General features: G+C 47.4%; 1 protein-coding gene across 4 annotated transcripts in view; it reads right to left on the bottom strand.

Annotated features, from left to right (window-relative positions):
• Positions 1-7,538: 7,538 nt before the first annotated feature.
• The window catches only part of PCYT1B (phosphate cytidylyltransferase 1, choline, beta), a 128,989-nt gene continuing 112,691 nt past the window's right edge, over positions 7,539-23,836 (bottom strand). For 3 of the 4 annotated variants that reach the window (XM_039257239.1, XM_039257240.1, XM_039257237.1), the window contains exons 8-10: positions 16,746-16,808; positions 13,934-13,969; positions 13,108-13,563 (exon numbers count right to left, since the gene is read on the bottom strand). In XM_039257239.1, coding sequence (XP_039113170.1) covers positions 13,450-13,563; positions 13,934-13,969; positions 16,746-16,808 — 213 coding nt within the window. In that variant the 3' untranslated portion in view covers positions 13,108-13,449. Of the gene's footprint in view, positions 7,551-13,107; positions 13,564-13,933; positions 13,970-14,344; positions 16,809-23,836 lie in introns of those variants that run through there. The other variant, XR_005532678.1, reaches the window with a different exon arrangement.

The following is a 23,836-nucleotide window of genomic DNA, read 5'->3' as shown; positions in this document are numbered from 1 at the left end:
CTGCTTGACAAACGCAAGAACCCTCCTTTGATTAGTCTCCAACTTTGTTGTATCTGTCACATACTCCCCCTGGAGTCCTTGGTATGGGGTGGTGGCGTTTATTAGTTTCCTAATGGACAGCTTCTTTTTCAGTCTTTGGATGTGTGTGTTGAGGGGCAGGAGCACTATATCAACATGGGTTTACTCTGCCATCTTTCCCAGTGGTCCAGGTGCTTAAACATTGACTTTGAAGATAATGTCCTTCATGGTCATAAGCTGTATGAAAGTAAACAGAAGGACCCAATATTGCTAGCAGGAAAGGACCATTAATAACTTAATCAATACAGGATTTTTGTTTATTGTTCTGTGTGGAAAGATAACTTTTAACTCAGGTTCCTGTTCCATTGATTAGAGATATCAGTACCTTCTGGTTTGAAAATAGGGGACATTGTAATGAACTTAAGAAGTTATCGGCCATTGGCAGTTATTAATTAGTTAATTAAATATGGCAGACTAGCACATAATCAGAGTTATCAAGAGAAGTAGTAGCTGTTTCCAGTTAATGGGTTGCTAGTCCCGCTGTCTTGTAAGAGGGTATTGACCCTGGTGAAAGCTTGATTGTGACACAGTTTTTCTCCCCTGTTTTTTCATTTCAGCGCATTTTAAATTTTGGCTCAGGAAGAAATAGGGAGTGAAGTCCTCAGCAGGGTTATTGTTATTCGTGAATATCTCCTGAGATGGTGTGTGGGTCTGGGGCCTACCGCAGAGGCCCACGAGTTAGTGTTTCCAGAGTGCATTTACAGGTGGATGATGGGGTGGGCGTCGTGTTGGGGCTCTTTGTAGGGTCGAAGCCTCCTTTCCTCTGTGGCCAGCGTATTCCACCAGGCAGACTTCCCTCAGCCCTCAGCTTTGGCTCCCAGGATAATGATCAAGGAGCATGACCGACAGCCTTGCTCTGTGTACCAAACTGCACCGCGCAGTGCCTTCCGCTGAAGTCCGCGTCTTTGCCCTGTTTCTATCCTGGTGTGAAAAGGAGAACCGAATACACGCCCACGTGTCAGGGACGAGTGGAAGGAAAGCGGGAGACAGCGGAGTCATGTAAAGGAAAGCCGTGTCCGTCCCTCCATTTCCATGCTGAGTGTCTGCGGGCTGCTAGAAAGTGTGCTAAGTGCCGGGCACGTGGTGGGGACCAAAGCGAACGGAAGTCCCTCCTCACTGACACCACGTTCTAAGAGGGGAAACAGCCGACACAAAACAAGGAACGTTTCTGGTACACTGGAGAGATGAATAAAGTGGAGAGAATAGATACAGTGGAGAAAAAGCCAGGAGGGGGGTGAGTTGGGGGGCTCCAAGCCCTATAAATGTTGTTCTCGTCAGAGACAGATGTGTTCCTTAGATGAGGAAGTGTTCGTGATTCCGGAATTCTTGTCTCCTTTGTATCTACTCCTCTGCCCTGGGGGGTGGGGGGGTCGTCTTCCATGCCTGCTCTGTGTGGGGCTCCGCAGGGAACCCTGCCCAGGGCCTGAGCCGCCCTCTGGGTACACACAGCCCCCGGGCCTTTGCACCTGTGTGTGTGGCTGACCCAGTGGAGACCCTGGTCAGGTGTTGTTTCCTCATAACACAAATGCAGTGACGGCAGGTTCTAGACGTCTTGTTCAGACTTCAGAAATCATTATTCAGTACACATATAATGTATGGTTGACGCTGCTGGAGTTAAAATAGCAGCTCACCAAGAGGAAACACCCTCAGGGCGCCTGGCTGGCTCAGCTGGTAGAGCACGTGACTCTTGATCTCGGAGGTTGTGAGTTCAAGCCCCCCATTGGGTATAGAGATGACTTAAAAATAAAATCTCGTTAAAAGAGGAGAAACCCTCTTCAGCATTTCCACACTGGTTTTAGAGGTAGAGGGATTGTCCAAGGCTTCCCTCTCAAGCCCTCAGTTTGGCATTAGCCATGCTCACCCTTAAAAATGAAAATAAAATGACAGCAGTATCCTGGTCACAGGAGCCTTGAGAAACCTTTGTTTCTTAGGGACATGAATCACCCATGATCCCAGTATCAGGGTCCGCGTGACCGGAACAAGGGCTGCTACCTGTGTTGTGACACAAGGTGGCTCTCTAAGGTAGGGCCAATTTGTCACCCTTTAAATGGACTTCCTTGCATATAAATAAAAGCACCTTAGGGCCTCCCTACTGAAAGTGTCCAAAGAAATGTTGGCTTCACGTCTGGGCCCACAGTAGGAGAGAGTCCATCCCTTCGTGCCTCAGAAGCCCGGTTTGCAGGGTCACCGCACCCCTTTCCCTCCAACGCTGTCATCTGCAGGGCCAGTTCACCCCCTGCCTGGAGCGACTTCCGCCTCCAAGGGCGACAGCACAGCTCCCGGAAGCGGCAGGGCTCGGGGTCTCGAATCCCAGGGTCTAGTCGAGACCATTGGGAAGATTTTTGTGTGGGGTCTTTGGAAAGGTTAGAGATCCGAGGAGTCGATCGGCGGCAATGCTGGATCCAGTGCAGAGTATGAACTTAACCTGCAGGATATTTCTCTGTTCTATAAATCTCTCAGTGACATTTGGATTAATCAAGCATAATTAAATGTAGTTAGATTTTTGTCAGATTGTAGTTCAAAATAATACTCATCTATGGAGAGGGTAATATATTCTGTAGAAATTTTATTAAGCACTTTAGTTAAGCAAACACTGAGGAGAACAAAATCAGTCTCAGGAAGGTTAATTACTAAAAAACCAGAAAGTATAGTAGATTATGTAAATCATTTTAATTTTGAATACCATGGCGTGAGCTCTCATTTACATAGAGAGGTATTTTAGATTTGTTTTTCATATTTTCCAAAAGTACAGAGTTGCAATTGCGCTCTTTAAAAGTTCCAGTCGCTGTAGGTTCCCATTCAGTTTGCCGAACTTTTTCGTGTTTTTGTTTCCTAAAGTGAGGAATTATAGCCACATTCTTTAAAAGGTAGCCAGTTATCGCTGTATTCCATGAAGTTCGTTTCAACCGTAAGAACTGTATTTTCATTTCTGTACCTTGAAAGAGATGATCTTTTGAAGAGAAGTGTGAGGAGGGAGAAGGTTTGTGAAGGCGTCCCACCGTGCCTAGCCCTCGGTAAATGAAGAGATTTTTTCCAAAAGGGTAAAATTGAAAGAGTTTAGACTGTGCTGGTAAATCTTTTTATTTTAATAATTTCTTTCAAGGGAGATGAGACCAAATCGATGTTAGATGGTCTATTTTTCTATACTCCGAAGATGACATTTTCACTCCCCTTCAGGTCTCAGGGAATAGCCTCTTAAGAATCCCCATGGAAATCTCTGAAACCGTATCACAGTGTATTCAGATTTGACAGTTCTTGTCTAAATTTCTGGAACTAGAGTTTGAAAAGTATTGTCATCTCAGGAACACGAGATTACCCAAGAAACTTGAACCTCACCCTTATATCACCACTCAGAGTCTATGTACTTCGGGGCTTTTAATAGTAAGTGACACCAAACGTCCTTTGTTTAAGTAGCTGTACAAAGGTCTCTCTGTCACACTTATCTGCGATGTTTATAGAAAGAAAAACCCTGAAGTTTGATTCTGTTTGCTAGGTTTGCTTCTTGGCTTTTCTAGTTTTCTTACCGGATTCTGTTTTCTACTAGAATTGAATTCTTTGGGGATAATTGCATTTCACTTCAAAGAACATTCCATTAAATGCCTCTAACTTCTGCCGACCTAAAAGTGGCCTGCTAGTTTGAATTCACATAACTTTTGCAAATGGGCCAAAATAGCACCACTGCCCAAGGGCATATGTACTGTAAATGCTGCGTGCCCTCCAGTTAGCAAAGTAATGTCCAGCTCTGTCACGTAGGGCTGGTTTCCCAGCAATTCAGTTCACCTTGGCCTTCCAACCTGGTCAGCTTAGAATGGAATGCATATTACTGACACAACTACTTCGTGTCTTAAGGTATTCTTAACCTTGAGATTCTTTTTGAGAGTAAAGAAAAAGGATCCTAACATTCAACACGAACTCTGTTTTGGCTCTTTCTAGGTGTCGGACGTTAAAAAGACAATTCCGAAAGTTAGATCTGATTGGAAGCCAAAGGCGTGCATCATTTAGCCACGCTTAGTGTAGTGTGACAGGAAGAGTTTGCAAAAACAGGCAGGAGGAGTGTAAAAGTTCATATTGTGGTTTATAACGCATCATGGTACCCCTTTCTTAAAAATTCCATTTTCTTTTTGTCCTTTGATCTGTTATGACCATGGGACACGTCAGTCAATATTTTAAAAGGCACTAGGTTTACATGAAGAACTGGCTTATGCCTGGATCTGAAAAACTGCTGAGGTTGCTCTCTGACGTGTTTAATTAGAACAAATGCTTTAGAATAATTAGAGCCAAAGCCTGTCATCGTGGGGACGTGAAAACACTGGAGAAGGCCTGCCGAGCGACCAGGCCGAATGCTGTCGGGAGGCAGAGTTTACCTGGCCGGCGTGGCTGGCATCAGACGTGCAGCGAGAGATTGTACGTGTTGGCGCTTTCCTGGGGAAAGCATTGCATGAAGTCCCTTGGTATCTTGCTTTTCACTTTTAAAAGTTCCTGTTAGAGCTGCCATTTATGTGAATGTGCACAAGTCATTGAGCATCTAATTAAAACCCTTCCTTAGACCACACCACACTAAGTACATCTTGACTCTGAGTAGACAGCCAAGGCAAGGTTGAGCTAGAAAATACAAAGTACTGAGTACTTTAAAAATTGAGGCTGACCTCCTTAGCGGCCCCTCCCCCATTTCCATCCTCGCCATCACCGCGAGCCCTCTCTTAGGCAGCACTGTGCTAGGACTGAATGCTGAGTGCTACGCTCTGATTAAAACCCGGCTTGCTCTTGAAGCCTTCCGGAACAACATGGCGCGTGCTGTAGCGGAATGGAAGCATACCGCTCGAGCCTTCTGGCTAACCCTAATCTCTTGTGTTAAAGTCATCTAAGGTTGCAATTTACTGCTTCAGGTTAACGTAGACACCACACCATCCGTTGCTCTGAGTCCTCACAAAAGTACACAACCCTTGCAAGTTGAGTATTTTCCACATTTAGGACCCAAGTTGCAAAAACTTAAGAAATGCTTGAAGCAAATAAGAGAAGTCATTACAGGATGAAATATACCATCGTGAACATAGCTAATGCTACATTTCAGTGTGAACTTACTCCCTTGGCCAGTTTGTCATCATAGCTCTTTAACGCACAAAAGCAGTGTCTAAACTGGGAACCGTCGCTGATTTGACACGGGAAGAATATTCGCTCACATGAAATAAAGGTTCTTTATGAGTCTTGTACCTCCACGTCCAAATCTGACCTGGTTCGCTTTGTGTATCTGTCGACTCCGTCATGGCGATAAATGTACTCCTGTCCAGTGCTCGCGAGCTGCCTTGGGATTCAGAGTGCAGCCCAGCCCCCTCGTGTTCTGTGCCGTTCTCTGGCCTGGCTGGTACACGCTGTCATGAGTGGAGGATGACACTGCTTTGAGGCAGTTCGTCACCTCATGTGCTATGGAGAGAAGTGTTCTGTTGTTGGGATTGTTGGAAAAACAACAGCCAGAGAAGCGTGTGGCTCGGATCACGTTCCCCGTGAGTCACAGAGCCATCTGTGGTATGTGTCAGCCAAACTAGTCCCGCAGCATGGACACAGCTCTGTACCACCACCATCGAACAATAAAACGGTAGTTGTGATTCACTGCGTGTCAGCGTGGTCTTTTCCTGAGCCCTAGCCTGTGTTCTCATCCCTCCCACCTGGGAGCCTGTCGTCTCGCTTTCTGAAATTCGGTACGTGAGCAGCACCAAGCACCTTTGTGAGTTGCCGGGAATGGACAAGGGTCCTTACTTAAATTATTATGCCTGATTGGAGGAAATTTGGGTTTTTTGGATTCTTGGCAGTGGGGAACATCCTGTTGGCAAAATAAAGGAGCAGCTTAACAGCATATAGTTATAACGGTCTTTATCAAATATGGATCAAGGAAAGGGGACCATATGTTGTCCAGGCCCTGACACTTTTAACAGCGAAAAGAGCACTATTAATAACTCTACTGTAAAGAATGTAAACAAGTGCAGGGGTGCCTGGGTGGCTCAGTCGGTTAAGCGTCCGATTTTGGCTCAGGTCATGATCTTGTTGTTCGTGGACTCGAGACCCGCAACGGGCTCTGTGCTGATAGCCAGCTCAGAGCCTGGAGCCTGTTTCGGATTCTGTATCTCCCTCTCTCTCTGACCCTCCCCTGCTCACACTGTTTCTCTCTCAAAAATAAATAAAAAAACACTAAAAAAAAAAAAAAAAGAATGTGCAAGTGCAAACCAGGACTCTGCTGGGCAAATTGGGCCTAACTGGCCATGGATCACCTACACCAAAATCACGGAGTGCTGGTTAAATGCAGATTCCTGGGCTCTCCCTCAGCTCCATTCATTCAGATGCTCTGGGCTGGAGGCCTAGGAATCCGTATTTTAACAAACGCCACAGGAGAATTCTTTAAAAAGTGAAGCTGGGGACCATTCCCCTATGGAATATGCTGAAGATAAACAACTTGAAATTTGCAACGAAAGGGCCATTGGTGCCATGGTGTCTTTTGAGGGCATGGCGTGGCCCCGACACCAGGACCCAGCGCCTCTGGAGACATTCGGCTGCAGTTACGGACCTCGTGAATAACTAAGAAGTGTGGTCTTCATGTTATCTACCAATGTGTCATTCTCTTACTAAACATTCAATGGCAGACGGCTGTCTTTCTAAAATTTGAGAGCCCCTTACCTGCTATCTTGTATGTTTATCACTAAAAAACAAGCCTAGAAAATTTGAGGCAAGAAACTTGGGTGTAAATGATTCTTGGAGCGTGTTAACGTCAGGGAATCCACACGGTAGCCTCAATTCTGCTACCGGCTAGTTGTTAACTGCATCTTGGTTTCCTTGTCTATAAAATTAGGGCGTCGGCCTATATGGTTCCAAGATTCTTTCCAGGTCTGGTATTTTATAGCACTCTTTAACACCTAAAATAGGAAGCAGGTCTTATCAGCTGCTTTCATGCTGTGATATATTTTGCCCAAAGAATACAAAAGCAGTGGCTCTTGAAAGTGATCGTGGTTTTAGTTCACATATTTAAAGTATCCGAATTTTACCAAAAGTCAGCCACTGTGAGAACACATCAGTCACGCCTGGGGACTAGCATTCTTGTCGCAGCAACTCCCACCCTGTTTTGAAATCATAGAGTAAGTGTGGTTTAGACTCACAAAGAGACCTTCCAACTCAACGTCTGTGGTTCTGAGAAGCTGCTGCAGTGCATTGCTCTTGGGTGTACGTTTTGACTTCCTTGTCATTCGTTTCAGGGTTTTCCAGTGACTTAATTTATGTTTGCAAATGATCATCTGATATCTTCAGATGTTCCTAGTAACACATAAATGTACTCTGGTAACACAAGTAAATCATAAGGCCTCGTGTAGAAGGGGTTGCCTCTGGGAAGGGTGTGTGTACACCACTGCCCATGAGAGCTCTGCCGTGATGGGACAGCTCTGTGCTGTCCGTTAAGGTCGCCACTGGCCACCTGAACACTTAAAACGGGGCTAGTTCAACTGAGGAATGGAACTTTTTGTTTAAGTGGTACTTATCAAAATTTAAATAGCTACTTGTGAGGCGCCTGGGTGGCTCAGTTGGTTAAGAGTCCGACTTCGGCTCAGGTCATGAGCTTGCGGTTCGTGGGTTCGAGCCCCACGTCGGGCTCTGTGCTGACAGCTAGCTCAGAGCCTGGAGCCTGTTTCAGGTTCTGTGTCTCCCTCTCTCTCTGACCCTCCCCTGCTCATGCTGTCTCTCTCTCTCTCAGAAATAAATAAAACATTAAAAATAATAAATAGCTACTTGTGGCTCATGGCCATCAGTTGGACTTCACAGCTGTAAATAGCCATTGCATGCTGTTGAATTGTTCTGTTAACACTGAGCACCCGTCTTCACCAGCCATTGGGCTGGGTGCTTCACGGTAGTTTTGTCATTTCTTAATGTCTTAAAATGAATCCTTTGCCTAGTGCCCACTGATGACACTTTTATCAACATAATAGTCCCTCTTTGGATCAGAAAATGATATCAGGACCACCTTTTTCCCATCAGAGCGGTACGGCAGATCAATTCTCATCTTTGTTCAACAAGCCATTGATCATCAACCTCTGAATCCACACCTGAAGACTCCTTTTGTTCCCTGAGTTGAAGTACAAAGCATAGCTCAGAGGGTCTCCACATGGGCTCGGTGGGACCTCTGGGTCCTCGGCCCTAGTGCAGGGCCCTTCTGTCAGATGGTCTCTGAGAAATACTTTCCAAGAGTTCCCTAGGGGATTCTAACATGTGACAGACCGGGTTGAAAACCAATGTAAGCCCAAGCCTGCCTTGGAGAATCGTAGATGACCGGCAGCGGCAAACCCTGTGTCCCCGGCACAGAGCAGGTCCGGCGCCTCGCAGTTGTACCGATGTTCCCTTTCACAGGTGAGTGGAAAACACTTAGACAAAAAGGCCTTGATCTGAATGCGGGGCAGCTGGGCAGCCTGTTTCATACTGTGCCAGAAACTCTAAGTGAAGCCCGCGGTCTGCTTACGGGTCTCCGGCATTCTTTCCCGAACAGCGTTCGCCAGCCCTCAGACAAAATAAACATGTTAATGCTTTCCATACCAGTGATGGGTGCAGAAGCTTTCCATGGTTCCTTAGTAACAGCTTAATATAATAGTGTCATTATTTCTAAAGTTAGAGATAATTGTTGTCACCTTAGCGCAGTAATTGGAACAGAGCTTCCTATACGAAAACTGCTCTTTTCCTAGGGCTTCAACTGGCAACAAAATAGCAAGTTTACGAGGGCAAATATTGCTCTATTATTCAGGTGAGAAAGGCCCGTCAGTCACGCTGCAAACGAATTTAGGGTGAGGCCTCGAATGCCCATGTCATTCATCAAATAGCTCTGTCCAGATAAGAGAGTTCAAGTCTTCGGGGCGAGGCCCACGCCCGTTGTTAGGGCCTCGAAGGAAAGTGTGTGTCGATGCCTTGGGCCTTCGGGAGTTCGCCCAGAGCCTTACTATTCAGGGGCCTAGCCGAGGTACGGTCATCATGAGCCTTCCTCCGTTCGGCAAATCCTCAAAGAGTGGTTTCTAATAAACAGAAAGTCTTATTATTTAAAATCTACTTATTTCCCCCCACTCTAAGAGTTGGCAGCTCTTGCGCCTGGAGAAAGAGCACCCCACACCGAAAGAGATTAGTAAAATACTGTGGAATTAGTTGTTAGTAAAAGTACTGTAAAACTCTATTTGGCGGAATCAGAAACCTAGACTTTTCATCAAGAGCTCAGGAGGGGCGCCTGGGTGGTTCAGCCGGTTAAGCGTCCGACTTCGGTGTAGGTCATGATCTCGCAGTTTGTGAGCTCGAGGCCTGCGTCGGGCTCTGTGCTGACAGCCAGGAGGCTGCTTCAGATTCTGTGTCTCCTTCTCTCTATCTGCCCCTCCCATGCCCACGCTCTGTTTCTCTGTCTCTCAATAATAAATAAATGTTAAAAAAAAAAAAAAAAAAAAAAAGCTTAGGGAAGTCAAAGACAGAGCCAGTCCGAAGAGGCCAGAGTTGAGAGTCAAGCTACTGGGCTTGAGCTGAAACTGGCGTGGGGGGCGGGATTGTGTCCTCTTGAATATTTATGTCCCCGGGAACTAGCAGCTCACTCAAATGTTTATTGAATGCTCCAGACAGGAGTGCAAATGCTCATGGAAGGCTCCAGAGGGAAAAGAAGTTACTCTAGAAAGAGCATGGAGTAGTCTGAGGCTGGATGGCTGGAAGTGAGTTCTAGCTTAAAGTGGCCATAGTCGACTTCCAAGGACCAGAAAAAGAAACAAAAAAACACAAGCCACGAGCATAGGCAGGAAACCAATTGCGCCCTATAGTCAGAAACTGTTTGCCCGGGCCTGCTGCAGCAGGAACGTATCCATCTGATCAAAGCCTGGTTCGCTGCCCTTTTACTTCTTGTCTTCTTGAGACAGCCCAGTATGAATGGGAGGGTATGTACAGAGAAGGGGGCAGGGAAACGCTTAAACTTCCTTCTCTACCCGCCGTGGCTCCATGTTTGAGTTGAGGACCCAGCATGTCTCTCCTCGTGGACCAGTGAGCGTGTTCATTTGGGTCAGACGTCTCCCATGATACCTATGCTATGCTTCTCTGTGGACGTCAGGACTCCAGAGAAGCCTTTTAAGCAGGTTCATCATGAGCAGATACGGGAATGTTAAAAAGAGGAACATGAATCTATCTGCATAGGGGTTGCTGTTCCTCTGCTCAGGCGCTGGAAAAAGGTTCAAGGGTTTATGACCATTGTCTTCAGGCTCCCTGTGGTGGACAGCATAACGGCTCCCCAAAGACGTCTGCATCGTAATCCTCAGCATTTGGGAAAATGTTGTATTACGTGGCAAGAAGGAATTTAAGTTGCTGACGACCTTAACATACGGGGAGTGTGTTGCATTTCCAGGTGGGCAAGTGTAAACACAAGAACCCTCCTAAGTAGAAGATAAAGGTGGGAGGCGTGTAGGAGTCAAGTGAGAAAGACTGCACTGGCCTTTTTTTTTTTTTTTAATTTTTTTTAAATGTTGTATTTATTTCTAGGAGAGGGAGAGAGAGAGAGACAGCGTGAGCAGGGGAGGGGCAGAGAGAGAGGGAGTCACAGACTGAAACAGGCTCCAGGCTCTGAGCTGGCAGTCAGCACAGAGCCCGATGCGGGGCTCGAACCCACGAACCGCGAGATCATGACCTAAGCGAAAGTCGGACGCTTAACCGACTAAGCCACCCAGGCGCCCCAAGACTGCACTGGCCTTTGCTGGCTTTGAAGATGGCAGGAGGCCACGAGCCAAGGAATGCAGGCAGCTTCTAGAAGCTGGAAAACACAAGAACACATACCCTCCCTCCCCAAGAGCATCCAGTGCCGCCAACATCTTAATTTTAGTCCAGCAAGACCCATTTTGGACTTCTGACCAGAGCTGTGTTGTTTTAAGCCGCTGAGTTTGTTACAGAAGTAGGAAACTAATATATACCTCTTCAACTCCTTTCAGCTATTGTTGAGCCCTGGGCACCAGATATGGGAAAAAAAATAGAGTCAGTGACTCTGTTGTGTTCACACTGATGTGTGTGGTCAGGCCAGTGAATGGTGTCCTGTCAAAATGTAGCCAGTGGAATGTGAGTACAAGGCAAGGAAGACCCGTTCTCTCGTCAAGCTGTGTAATCAGTCATGTCCTGCCACGTGCATGGCAGATGATGACAGCTTCGCTTTGAACTTGGAAATTTTCGAGTGACAAGTTCGTCTGCAAGTATAATTAGCTGAAAGGGTCCCTGTGGAAAGGGTAAAGTATCCCAACTCTTTCAGGTATAGATTCATTAATTCTTTTAAAATGGAAGGTTACATATCAAATATTTTAGTTATGTCTAATCCCTCCATCAGAACTCTGCTTTTATGAATACAGTACAGTAACCTGGCATGTCAGTTTCCCTCCCTGCTCCTCCCCCCCACCAAGAAAGAGAATGAAGGTAAGGAGAATAAAAATTGCTTGTAGGAGCCAAGGCAACCCTGCTCAGAACGTTTCTCCTCAAGCTTCCCACATCTGGTCAACTGCGGCTGAGAGTCAGCTAATAAGGTTTTTTTCCCCTAGAATCTAAGTTACAGCAGCACAGCGGGGCCTAATAAAGATCGATTAGCACCTACAGATATTTATGCTCTTAATGATACTTTCACATTTTACTGATTTATTGGTTTTAAGTTGATGGTGTCTTAAAGAATTTAATCACTGGAAAAAAAAAAGAATTTAATCACTGGGTATATTTGGGGGTTGTGAATGGTCATGCTTTGACCGGATGGCATCTCTCTGGGAGTCTTTTTGTCTAATGCCTCCTACTGATGAAGCTATTTAAACACGTGAGTGCAGTACCCAGCGAGGCCTCCGGTACAAGATGACTCTGTGCGGGCGTGTGTGGCGTGTGTGGCAACAGTTCTTTTTATCTTTTTATCTCAGGGGTTCTGTTTGCGAACGAAGGCTAATTCTCTTTGTAGCAAACATGAGAGTTCCTCGGCATGAATTTCACTGTGCTTTAGAATGGAATGCTTTTCCTTTGAGAACATTTCTGAGGCCTCATGAAGTCAAGAAGAAACCTGTAACTTTTGCTGGGATTACGGCCTGTCAGGAGTGTGCTTGATCTCGGCGGCAAAGCCGAGTAACACGGTCTACGAATAGTAGGTTTTGTTTTTAAATGAATTCCCTTGCCAGACGCAGGCCTGGCTGTTTCTTCTAGAGTCTGGGCTACTGTTAGAACTGTTGTCATTTCGGAGCTAAACCTCACCAGACGGAGCTCATCGAAACTCCAGATCAAGCTAGTGGAGGGCACGTGCGCAATTCTCGGCCCAGCAAACCTGCCTCACTTGTTGGCCTTCGGGCGGGTGAGGTAGGGCCTCCACCCCCACCTACCTGCGTCCGTCTTGTCAGAGGTGCTCCTCCGGAAAGACGTTAAAGCGGTGGCAATGGGCACACAGCGCGGGTCGGGTACAGGTGTGAGGCCCTCGCCAGGTGGCAGCGTGAGGACGGCGTGGGCAGCCCGAGGGCCCCTGCGGGCCAAGGCGTGTGAGCTGCCACCCGCGGTGCTGGGCCACCTCTCTGGCTGTCTGCTCACTGAGAGGTAAGTGCTTCCTCGCGGTCACTTAGTGACAGGATCCCAGCTGGGGCAGCTTAGGGACACTGCTGCTTGCATCATAAATTCGGAGACCTTAACAGGCAAAGACCTCAGAAGCCATTTCCATCAACCCCCTCGTTTTACAAAACCCACTGAGGCCACGGAAGTGACGCGGTTTGGCCGCGATCACAAAGCCAGTTAGCAGTGGAACCTAGAGCTCAAGGTGGCGACTGGGGGACCCCAGTGGTGACCTCCCCCCCACCCCCAAGGGAGCTCTCTGCCTAACGAGCTTTTCAGTCAGGCGTGGGCCCTCTGCCCCGAGCGCGGAGCCCCAGGCTGCTGAAGTCCCCGGGCCGCAGCCGGCCGAGCAGCACAGCTGCCACACCTGCGCTCCGCGCCCTGGGCTGGAGTTCATACACGGCCACGCGGAGGCACCCTTTGAGAAAACACGACAGGCAAACGTGCAATTATGCATCCCTTTATTTATAAACAAGTTGGGAAGGCTGTGTTCCACTTGGGAGCAGGGTGGGTTGGGGAGGGGCGAGGGGGTAGGGGTGGAAGGCTGATTCCAGTAGTTTGCATTATTCAGCACCAGAGCAAATGCTTGGGCATAAGGTCGTACTTTAACCCAGACGAGTCCTCGTCTTCCCGTATGTACAGCAGAGTCTTAAGTCTGTGTGCTCTTCTTATGGCTTTGTCCCGGTGCGGGTCGCAGTGACACAACAAAAAACTCAAGTGTAGAGAGAAGTAGAAGTTGCAAATTCCTCATGAGCTTATTCTGTTGTAAAAGTCTGATGGCCAAGACTAGTGCTGAATGGATGCCTGAGGAACAGGGACATCTCTGCTCGGAACGGGCTCATCTGATTCAGTTGAGTCTGTGCCGCCATCGCGCACCTCTCCCCGGGGTACACCTGGGCGCTAAAAGAAGTCCCGAAGCTGAAGAGAACACAAACGCACACTCTTCCCGTCCCTCCCTCAAGGGACGGACTCACAGTGACTACAGCCTGAGGCAAGGAGCGAGATCGCAAGCCCACAGAGCAGGTCAGAAGGCAGTCTTAGGTCTCAGGGTCGCTCGTCTTGAGGTTGGTTTCTTTGACTTTTCTATGGTCCTGGCACACGGGAGCGGGCTATGGTATTAGGGCTGCCCTGGGTTTTGAGCTGGTGGAAGGGTGAGCGTTTGATTTCAGGGCCCTGGGAAGAGGGTGTGGCAGCTAATGGAGAAGTGGTGAGATGGGGGAGCCGGGGGGGCGGGGCAGGGAACCCACACGCCGCGAGGATATTCACTAACCTTGGGGGTCTGTGAAAGGAGGCCTTCCTTCTTCACCTGTGAGGGGGTGAGTGACACTTTGAAAGGGAGCAGAAAGGCACTGTTCCCCCACCCTCCACCCTCGTATTCCCCCGTCTTTGTAATCTGCCCCCTTTTGCAGCTCTCACTGCTGTTGTCTAGTCTTCCGTCTAAAGCTTCCTTCCCTTCCTAGGGGCAGAGAGAACAGTTGCTTGCTTTCTCTCATTTCTGCTTGCCTCTTCGAGCCTGTGCATAATTTCAACATCTCTCACTTCGGCCCTGACTCACTCTTGGTCATTCATTACTGTTGATCGGTTGGCCCAAACAAAGAGCACCCCCAACTCTTCCTGGGGGGAGGGCTGGAAGACACTCGTGGCTCCGCATTCCTTCTCAGTAGTCTCATGGCCTTAAAACGGGGGGGGGGGAGGTACTGGTGGAGGTCTGCAGGGCCACATAGGGTGCGATTTGGAACGGCTGCGGCCCATCCCTGAAACATCCCACACATCGGTCATTTCCCGTACCTGGCGCTGAATCTGGGTCACACAAGTGGCACCTGTCGGCACATTGTGGGAGGCCTGCTAGATCAGCCCCACATGAGCGGCTTCGGAGCACACTTCCGCTAAGGGCGGCCTGCGCTGGGCGAGGGAGCAGGCCCTCGGAGGCCTTCCCAAGGCAGTTTCCCCTGCGCGCCTAGTTCCTGAGATGGTTTGAGAGCATAGATCTTCTCTAGTGTCCTTTCCGCTCCCGAGGCCCCTCTTCTCTCCCTTTGCCTTCCCTTGTTCTCCCCCACCTGGCCCTGCCTGGCTCTCCTCAGCCTCCCTCCGCCCCGAGGCAGGGCAGCGCTCCAGGCCTTGACCGCAAACAGGCTCCTTCTCGCGGGCCGCGGCCCGGCCAGCTCTTTGTCCCACACGAGTGCTCATCATCCCTCTGGAGAGGGGGCCGGGGCTGACGGGGCTCCAAGCTGGCTCAGCCTCACCGTCTTGCTTCCCAGTAAACACCACTTCTCTCCAGGTGGGCGGGGAGGCGGTTCAGCCCCGGCACCAGGGGGAAAGACGTGCCACCTTCCTTCATTGGTTGCCACACTTGTCACCCAGAAGGCTGGTTCCCGAGGCCTCAGAAGAGGGGTGTTTCTGTCACTAGAGGTGCTGAGCTTTTGTCCCAAGTTGCTGGTTTGGGCCTCTGCTCGGGCCCCAGCTGTGTCTGGCTGTACTGGGACAGACCGGCCACGCCTCCTCTACCTGAGAGTGTGGTTCTACCCCCTGACTCCGCCTGCTCCTTCCCGCCCTGTCGTTCGTGGCCAGGAACTGCACGCAACTGCATCTGGCACACCTAGGGGTGGGCTCAGCGGTCTAACCGCCTGGACCGTGTCTATGCTGAGATCAAACAGATTCCGACACTGCTCCGGGAAACCCTCCAGAGCCTCCCTCCACCCAAAACTATGACAGGAGGCTGTGAGAACAGCACGCTCACTTCCTGGTTGGGTCAAGACCTTGCTACAGGAATCCAGGATGAGTTTTTGACAAAGCGCCCAAGTCACGAGGGACCTGGGTAGTTCATTAGACCAAGGACTTCAGCAGGGTATTAGGGTGAGAGCAGGAGAGTGTGCTGTACAATTCTACCACCATATATTCGTATTGCATATGGTCTACACCCCGGAGAGCACATGTGGAGCATACGTAGGACAGAGACGTGCAGGTAGCACCCCCTACTGGCATACTATGTGGTTTGGTACATCAAACGGTTCCTTGAGGTCCACGAAATTATTAAGTGGTTGGACCTGGGAAAAGCCATTCCACAGTTAGCATCCTTTAAGGAGAAGCTCCAGGAGACCTTGACCATCTGCCAAACCCAGAGCCAAAGCAGAGCAGCTTCTCCCTACATAGGTGTGTGTGTGACACGCACGCAAAATGTTGTTTGTTGCATTTCCCACAGATTAAGGTAATTTCTGGAAAGCCGTGAGGCCAAACCAAAGATGAAAAAGTACAACGAGGAACATATTAGGCCTTCTGTGGCGTTCTCCTCGACAAAACTGTCTTTCGGATAAGAAGTTAAGATTCATGCTAGATGACCTTTTAGGTATCTGGCCTAAAGCGTGTCTTGGTCTGTGCACCACGTTCCTGGACCTAGCAAGGATCGGTGTGTTGCAACATCAGGTCTCAGTGGCTCAGCCGAGGAAGCTGGACTCCGTCTGGAACTCGGCCGGGTCAGAAGCACTGTGCCGCCTCTACGAGAAACCACTTTATTCTGGCAGAGCTTGGATGGGAGGAGGCAACGTGCAGGGCCCTTATGAGCTGGAAGGAGCAGACCGCTTCCGCAGGTGATGGACTCAGTGGGGGTGGGTGCAAGGACCAGGACAGAAGACACCCCACTTGGTGCAAGTCTCCTGGGGGTGCTCTGCCTCTTTCCTTAGCAAGGTTAGAGTAGAGTGATTCTGGATGCTGCTAAGAAGGTTTGTCAAGGTTGTCCGGCTGGAAACCTCCATGCAGAGCCCACGATTTAGGTCGAGTGGAGACTGGGGGAGAGCTGGTCCCCAGGCCTTCCCTTAGCTGGGCCGCAGCACCCCCCCTCCACGACCATGACCCTTCCAACCCCACCCAGGTGCGCCCGGGGACCCCACCCTGGCCCCAGCCTGTGTGGAGTGGCTCTCATTGCCTGCCAGCAGCCTTTACTTCTCATCCTCATCCCCCTCACTCATGCTGCTGATGGAGGCTGAGGCCGCTTTGGGTGAGGAGGGGGGCGAGGCTTTGTTCGGGAGCCATGAGAAGGTGGGCGACGGGGAGCGGGAAGGGGACCGGCTCCTGGTAGGGCTGCTCACTGGGCTCTGCTTCGGGGACAAGGCCTGCAGCATCCGGCTACTCCTCTCCTGGAACATCTGCTTCTAGAGAGAAAACGGGGAGAAAGCATCTGTTAAGTTGGCCATGTGAGCTGGCGGCGAGACAGGAAGGGGAGGCAGCGCCCGACAGGGCGCGCCCGCGCCCGCCTGTACTACACTCCATGTTGTCCGAGACTATCTGCGGGGAGGAGCGCGAAATGCAGGCGCAGAGAGGTGCTGACACAGAGATGACCGTCTCTGCTGGCTCTTGGGACTCTCCCCCTGACCTGCCTTTACCCCAGCTACCACGTGTAACTGAGTGGCCGTTATCTGCCAGGCAAATAGTAACGTCCTAAGTACGCACGGGTAGCGGGCCACAGAAATCTCTGTCCTCATTGATATGAGCACTCACACAATAAACGAAGGGAACAGAATACGTCTGTGTCAGGTGGATGTATGGTCTGTGAGAAAAAATAAAACGAGGGGACAGCAAAATAGGGGTGTGAGGTGGGGGAAGAGCTAGGCAGCAACGGTAGTTAGGGTGCTCAGGAAAGGCCTCGAGGAGATGCTATTGGAGCAAAGGCCTGAAAGAGATGAGGGCCCGGGGCCCATGTGAATGGAGATCGGGGGCAAACACGTTCCAGGAGGGAGCATGCAGTACATGTCCAGGGCGGAGCAAGGAGGCCATGGCGGCTGGAGTGGAGTGGCCCCGGGGAGGAGGGGGTTAAGAGGAAGTCACCAGAGGAGTGACCGGAAACCGTGTTCTGTAGACTCGTGGTGGCCATGTCAGAACTTTGGCCTTTACTCTGAGAAGAAAAACCTCGGGATGGTTCCTTGACCTCTGGAGTTCTGGGCCCAAGAGTAAGGAACTGACTTTGGTTTGGAAAGGACGCCCCTGGCTGCGAGAGCAGGAGCTGGGAGAACGGTGTCCAGCCCACTGGAGTAAGAATCCAAGGTTACGATGGGGCCCCAGACCACGCCGCTGGCCACGAGGATGACAGGAGGTGAGAAATGGTTAAAGGCCCGGTAGTTTGGTTTTCCCCAGTTTTATTAAAATATACTTGACTTAAAGCGAAACTCCCCTTCTTAGCCTACGGTTCTGTGCGCTTTGATAAGTGCCCGCAGGGTGTGTGGCTGCCCGCGCAGTCCAGGTATCAGGAGAGTTCCATCGGCCACCCAGTTCCCACGAGATCCTTGGTCACCCCCTCCCCCAGCCTCTGGCAACAGATCAGTTTTCTGTCTCTGTGGTTTTGCCTTTTCCAGAATGTCCTCTAAATGGAACCCTGTGGTATCATGGTTGGCTACACTTTGAAGGTAGAGCCCCCAGGAGGCACGGACAGGTGGGATGTATGATGTGGGAGGAAGAGCGATCTAGTGACTCTGGCTTCGGGACTAGAGAACTAGAAAGCCAGCAGTGTCATTTGCTGGGGTGGGGGACTCTGTGGGTAAAGGAGGTTTTGGTGGTGAGACAGGCTCTAGCTCGGGACCTCAAGTGACTATTGGCTGGTGCTTTAAGAACTGAGCCCTTTCCTGAAACCGTCCGTCAGCTTCATGGGGAGCCCAATCCTGGCCTCGTGGCGCTGCGAGCTGATCTGCCCTTCCCTCCACCAGCAGCTCAGCCCCCCACATATACACACGTCCCATTCCCCCCACCTCAGAGCACCCTGCCCATGCTGTCTGGGCTCTAAGCTCTCCTTTGTCCCCCTTGCTTTTCCCGGAGTCTCAGCCCCTAGCATCTCAGTTGGATCTTGGGATCCTAAATTGGCCCCGAGAGCCATTTCCCCCGTTAGTGATTTGAGACCCGGCTTGTCATTCGAGTTATGCATCTTACAAACCACCACAGAGGCCTGTTGGAGACCAGGTGCTGGGGCTTCAGTGATGTACATGAATGGGGGGTTGAGGTGGGAAGTGAGCCCGTGAAGCTGGAGAGGGGTGACTTTCCAAGCAGAGGGCGCTGCGCTAGGTAGCCAGGCCTGCGTATACTTCCTGGCCTGGCTCTAAGCCCGAGTGAGTGCCTGGGGGGTTGACGGGGCCTTGGGGCCCCAGCACCAGGAGCAGCTGGAATTGTTTTATCCCCAAGAGCCCCTGGAAGATTTTAATTAAGGGAGGGGTATCATCAGATTTGTGTTCTAGAAATATCTTTGGGTGGGAGCATAAAAGCAAAGAAAGAAACTATAAAGGAAAAGATTGGTGCTTGGCTATATGAAAGTGTAAAAACTCGGGTACCTAAAAAAAAAACAAAAAACAAAAAACAAAAAACCCACCATGAAGTAAAATAAAAGGCAAATGAAAACCCACGGGAATATTCTTATGACATGTAACTATAAATAATGGATCTCCCATTATTTATATATGGGAGATATAAACAGAGCTTACAAATCCAAAAGAAGAATGCAAAGATCTTCATAGAAAAAGCAGCATTTGCCTTGTCAAGGCAATGCACAAAAGACAAATGACCTATAAAAAATGTTCAGCACCCTATTAAACAAATGCAAAATGACTGAAGTGAGAGATTTTTTTATATACCAGATTGTTAAAATTTTTGTCTTCCCAACATGGGAATGTTTTTTTCCAGTTTTATTGAGATGTAATTGACATACAGCACAGTTTAACATATACAGTGTGATGATTTTACTTACATATATCATGACATTACCACCACAGTAAGTTAACATCTGTCATCTCACAGAGATAAAAATGTTTTTCCTTGTGATGAGAACTCTTGGGAATCTACTCTTAACTTTAATATATACTGTACAGCAATGTTAACTATAGTCTTCATGCTGTGTATTGCGTCCCTAGTGCTTTTTTTTTTATCTTCTAAGTGGAAGTTTGTAGTTTGAGACCACCTGGACCTGCTTTTCCCTCTTTCACTCCTATCTCTGTTTCCGGTAACCACAACTCTGATTGCTTTTTCCTTGAGTTGTTGGGTTGTTTTTCTTATTCCCCTTGTGAGATCATGCATTTGTTTTTCTCTAACTTACTTAGCATAACGCCCTCAAGGTCCAGCCATGTTATCACAAATGGCAGGATTTCCTCCTTTTTCATGGTTGAATAATACTCCAATGTATACATCTACCATACTTTCTTTATCCATTCATCCACTGATAGACACTTAGGTTGCTTTCATGTCTTGACTATTTTTTTTAATGTTTTATTTATTTCTAGGAGAGAGAGAGAGAGAGAGAGAGCGCGTGAGCAGGGGAGGGTCAGAGAGAGAGGGAGTCACAGACTCTGAAATAGGCTCCAGGCTCTGAGCTGGCAGTCAGCACAGAGCCCGACGCGGGGCTGGAACCCACGAACCGTGAGGTCGTGACCTGAGCAAAAGTCGGATGCTTAACCGACTAAGCCACCCAGGCGGCCCCCATGTCTTGACTATTTTAAGTAATACTGCCTTGAATGTGGGGATGCTGATGGCTTTTTGGCATAGTGGTTTTTTGTCCTTCGGATACATTCCCAAAAGTGAAATTGTTGGATCGCATACATAGTGGTTTCAGCTTTACTTTTGTGAGGAAATTCCATACTATCTTCCACCATGGCTGTACCAATTTACAATCCCACCAACAGTGTGTGCACAAGGATTCCTTTTAATCCATGTCTCACCAGCATTTGTTATTTCCAGTATTTTTGATGGTAGCCATTCTAATTGGTCTGGGGTAATACGTCATTGTAGTATTGATTTACATTTCCCTGCTGAATATCTTCTCATGTACCTGTTGGTCCTTTGTGTACCATCGTTGGAAAAATGTCTTTTGGGGCATTTAGCCCATTTTTAAGTGGATTATTTGGGGGTTTTGCTCTTTATAGGAGTAGGAGTTCTTTATATATTTTGGATATTCATTCCTTATCAGACACATGGTTTCCACGTATTTTTCCCATTCTGTAGGTTGTCTTTTAATTGTGTTGGTATATTTTGCTCTTCAAAATCTTTGTAGTTTGATGTAGTCCGCTGATTTTTGAATTTGTGACCTGTGCTTTAGGTGTCCTATCCAAAAACTCGTTGCCAAGACTCATGTAAAGGAGCTTTCCTCCTATGTTTTCTTCTAGGATTTTTATGGTTTCTGGTCTTACACTGAAATCTGTATTCCATTTCAAGTTAATTTTGGTGAGTGGCGTAAGTTAGGAGTCTAGTTTTATTCTTTTATGTGTGAATATCCAATTTTCCCAGTACCATGAGTTGAAGAGACAGTCTTTACTCCACTGAGTATTCTTGGCTCCCTTGCATGGGTGTATTTCTTAGTTCTCCATTCTGTTCCATTCTATGTGTCTGGTTTGGTTTTTTTTTTTTTTTTTTTGGAGGGGGGGTTGTGCCAGTACCATACTCTTTTGATTACTATATATTTATAGTATAGCTTGAAATCAGAAGGGTGATGCCTCCCACTTTTGTTCTTTTTCAGGATTGCTTCCGGTTTTGGGGGTCTTTTGAGGTTCCAGATAAATTTGAGGATTTTTTTTTTTCTATTTCTGTGAAAAATCCCATTGGAATCTTCATAGGGATTGCATTTAATCTGTAGATGGCTTTGGCATTGTATGGACATTAATATTCTTCTAGTATGTGAACATTAATATTCTTCTAAAATGTTTCCATTTATTTGTGTCTTCAAGTTTTTTCATCACCACCTTATAGTTTTCACTGTAGAGATTTCTCACCTCTTTGGTTAAATTTATCCCTAAGTATTTTATTGCTTTCAGTGGGCTTGTAAATAGGATCAGTTTATTTCTCTTTCATATAACTCATTATTAGTATATAAAAAATGCTACTTATTTTTGTATGTTAATTTATATCTTGCAACTTTACTGAACAGTTTTTTGGTGGAGTCTGTCAGATTTTCTCTCTATAAAATCATGTCATGTGCAAATAGAGACAATCTCACTTCTTCCTTTCCAATTCTGGTGGCTTTTATATTTTCTTGCTTGATTGCTCTGGCTCGGACCTCAGTAATCTCTTGAATAGGAGGACTGAGAGCGGGCATCTTTGTCTTCTTCCTGACTTTAGAAGAAAGGCTTTCAGACTTTTATCGTTGAGTACCATGTTAGCTGTGGGTTTGTTATCTATAGTTTTCATTATGTTGAGTTACATTTGCTCTATACCTAATTTGTTAAGAGGTCTTCTCATGAATAGATAATGTTGTCCAGTGATTTTTGTGTCCATTGAGATAAGATTTTTAAAAAATTTTTTTTAATGCTTTATTTATTTCGGGGAGAGAGACAGACAGACAGACAGACGTGAGTAGGAGAGGGGCGGAGAGAGAGGGAGACACAGAACCCGAACAGGCTCCAGGCTCTGAGCTGGCTGTCAGCAGAGCCTGAAGCAGGGCTCGAACCCAAGAACTGTGAGATCATGACCTGAGCCGAAGTCGGACGCATAACCGACTGAGCCAACTCAGGCGCCCCGATAAGATTTTTTTCTTACATTCTATCATTGTGATGTATCATAGTGACAGATTTACACCTGTTTAACCATGCTTGTATCCCAAAAGTAAATACCACTTGTTTATGGTGAAAGATATTTTTAATCTGCTGCTGAATTATGTTTACTAGTATGCCACTGAGAATTTTTGCCTCTCTATTCACCAGAGATAGTGGCCTGTAGTTTTCTTTTAGTATTCTTTTCTGGCTTTGGTATCAGGGTAATGTTGGCCTCATAAAATAAGTCTGGGAGCATTCCTCTTCCAAAACATTGAGGAGTTGGAGGGGCACCTGGGTGGCTCAATCGGTTAAGCATCCAACTTCGGTTCAGGTCATGATCTCACAGTTCGTGGGTTCGAGCCCCGTTTTGGGCTCTGTGCTGACAGCCAGCTCAGAGCCTGGAGCCTGTTTTCGGATTCTGTATCTCCCTCTCTCTGACCTTCCCCTCTCTCTGTCTCAAAAAAATAACATTAAAAATTAAAAAAAAAACAAAACATTGAGGAGTTTGAGAAGGATTTACATGAATTCTTCTTTAAATGTTTTGTAAAATTCACCTGTGAAGGCATCTGTTCCTGGGCCTTTCTTCCCTGTGAAGTTTTTTGATCACTAACTCAGTCTCCTCAGTAGTAATTGGTCTGTCACATTTTCTACTTCATGCTGATTTATTTTGGTAGGTAGTAGGTTTCTAAGAATTTTCCATTTCTTTTAGGTTTTCCAGTTTCTTGGCCTCTAGTTTTTCATAGTAGCCTCTTAAGATCCTTTGTGGCCTCAGTTGTAATGTCTGCTTTTTCATTTTCATTTGTGATTCTGTTGATTTGGGTCCTATTCTTCTTTTCTTGGTTAGTCTAACTAAAGGTTTGTCGATTTTATCTTTTCAAAAAACCAACTCTTAATTTGGTTAGTCTTTTCTATCATTTCCTATTCTGTTTTATTTGTTTCTGCCAGAATTTCTGTTATTTCCTTCCTTCTGCTAACTTTGGCTTCACTTTTTTTTTTCTTTTTAAGTTCCTTATGGCATAGTGTTAGGGTGTTTGAGATCTTTCCTGTTTCCTGAGGTAGGCATTTATTGTTAGGAACTTCTCTCTTAGAACTACTCTGTTTGCATATCATAAGTTTTGGTATGTTTTATATCCATTCTTGTTTGTGTCAAGATATATTTTTATTTCCCCTTTACTATCTTCTTTGACCCATTGGTTGGTCAGCAGAGTACTGTTTAATTTCCATGTATTTGTGAATTTTTCAGTTTTTCTCCTCTTAATGATTTCTACTTTGAGGCCATTGCGGGCAGAAAAGGTACTTGGTATGATTTCAGTCTTCTTGAATTTGCTAAGACTTATTTTGTAACTTAACATGTGATATATCTGAGAAAATGTTACATGTGTGCTTGAGAAGAATGGGTATTCTGCTGTTGGAAAGAATGTTCTATATATGTTTGTTAGGTCCATTTGGTCTATAGTGTTGTTCAAATCTGCTGTTTCCTTACTATCTGTTTGGACAATCTATCCATTGTTGGGAATGTGTCATTTAAGGTCCCAACTATTTTTTTTCTTTCATAGTTGATTGTCAAGTTGGTTTCCATAGAATACCCAGTGCTCATCCCCACAAGTGCCCTCCTCCACACCCATCGCCCCCCTTCCCCTCTCCCCCACCCCCATCAGCCCTCAGTTTGTTCTCAGTATTCAAGA

The sequence above is a fragment of the Hyaena hyaena genome, unplaced genomic scaffold (genome assembly GCF_003009895.1).
Source record: "Hyaena hyaena isolate Hyena2069 unplaced genomic scaffold, ASM300989v1 scaffold_611, whole genome shotgun sequence".
Classification (NCBI taxonomy): Eukaryota; Metazoa; Chordata; class Mammalia; order Carnivora; family Hyaenidae; genus Hyaena; species Hyaena hyaena.
This window is presented reverse-complemented; position numbering and strand designations above follow the sequence as displayed.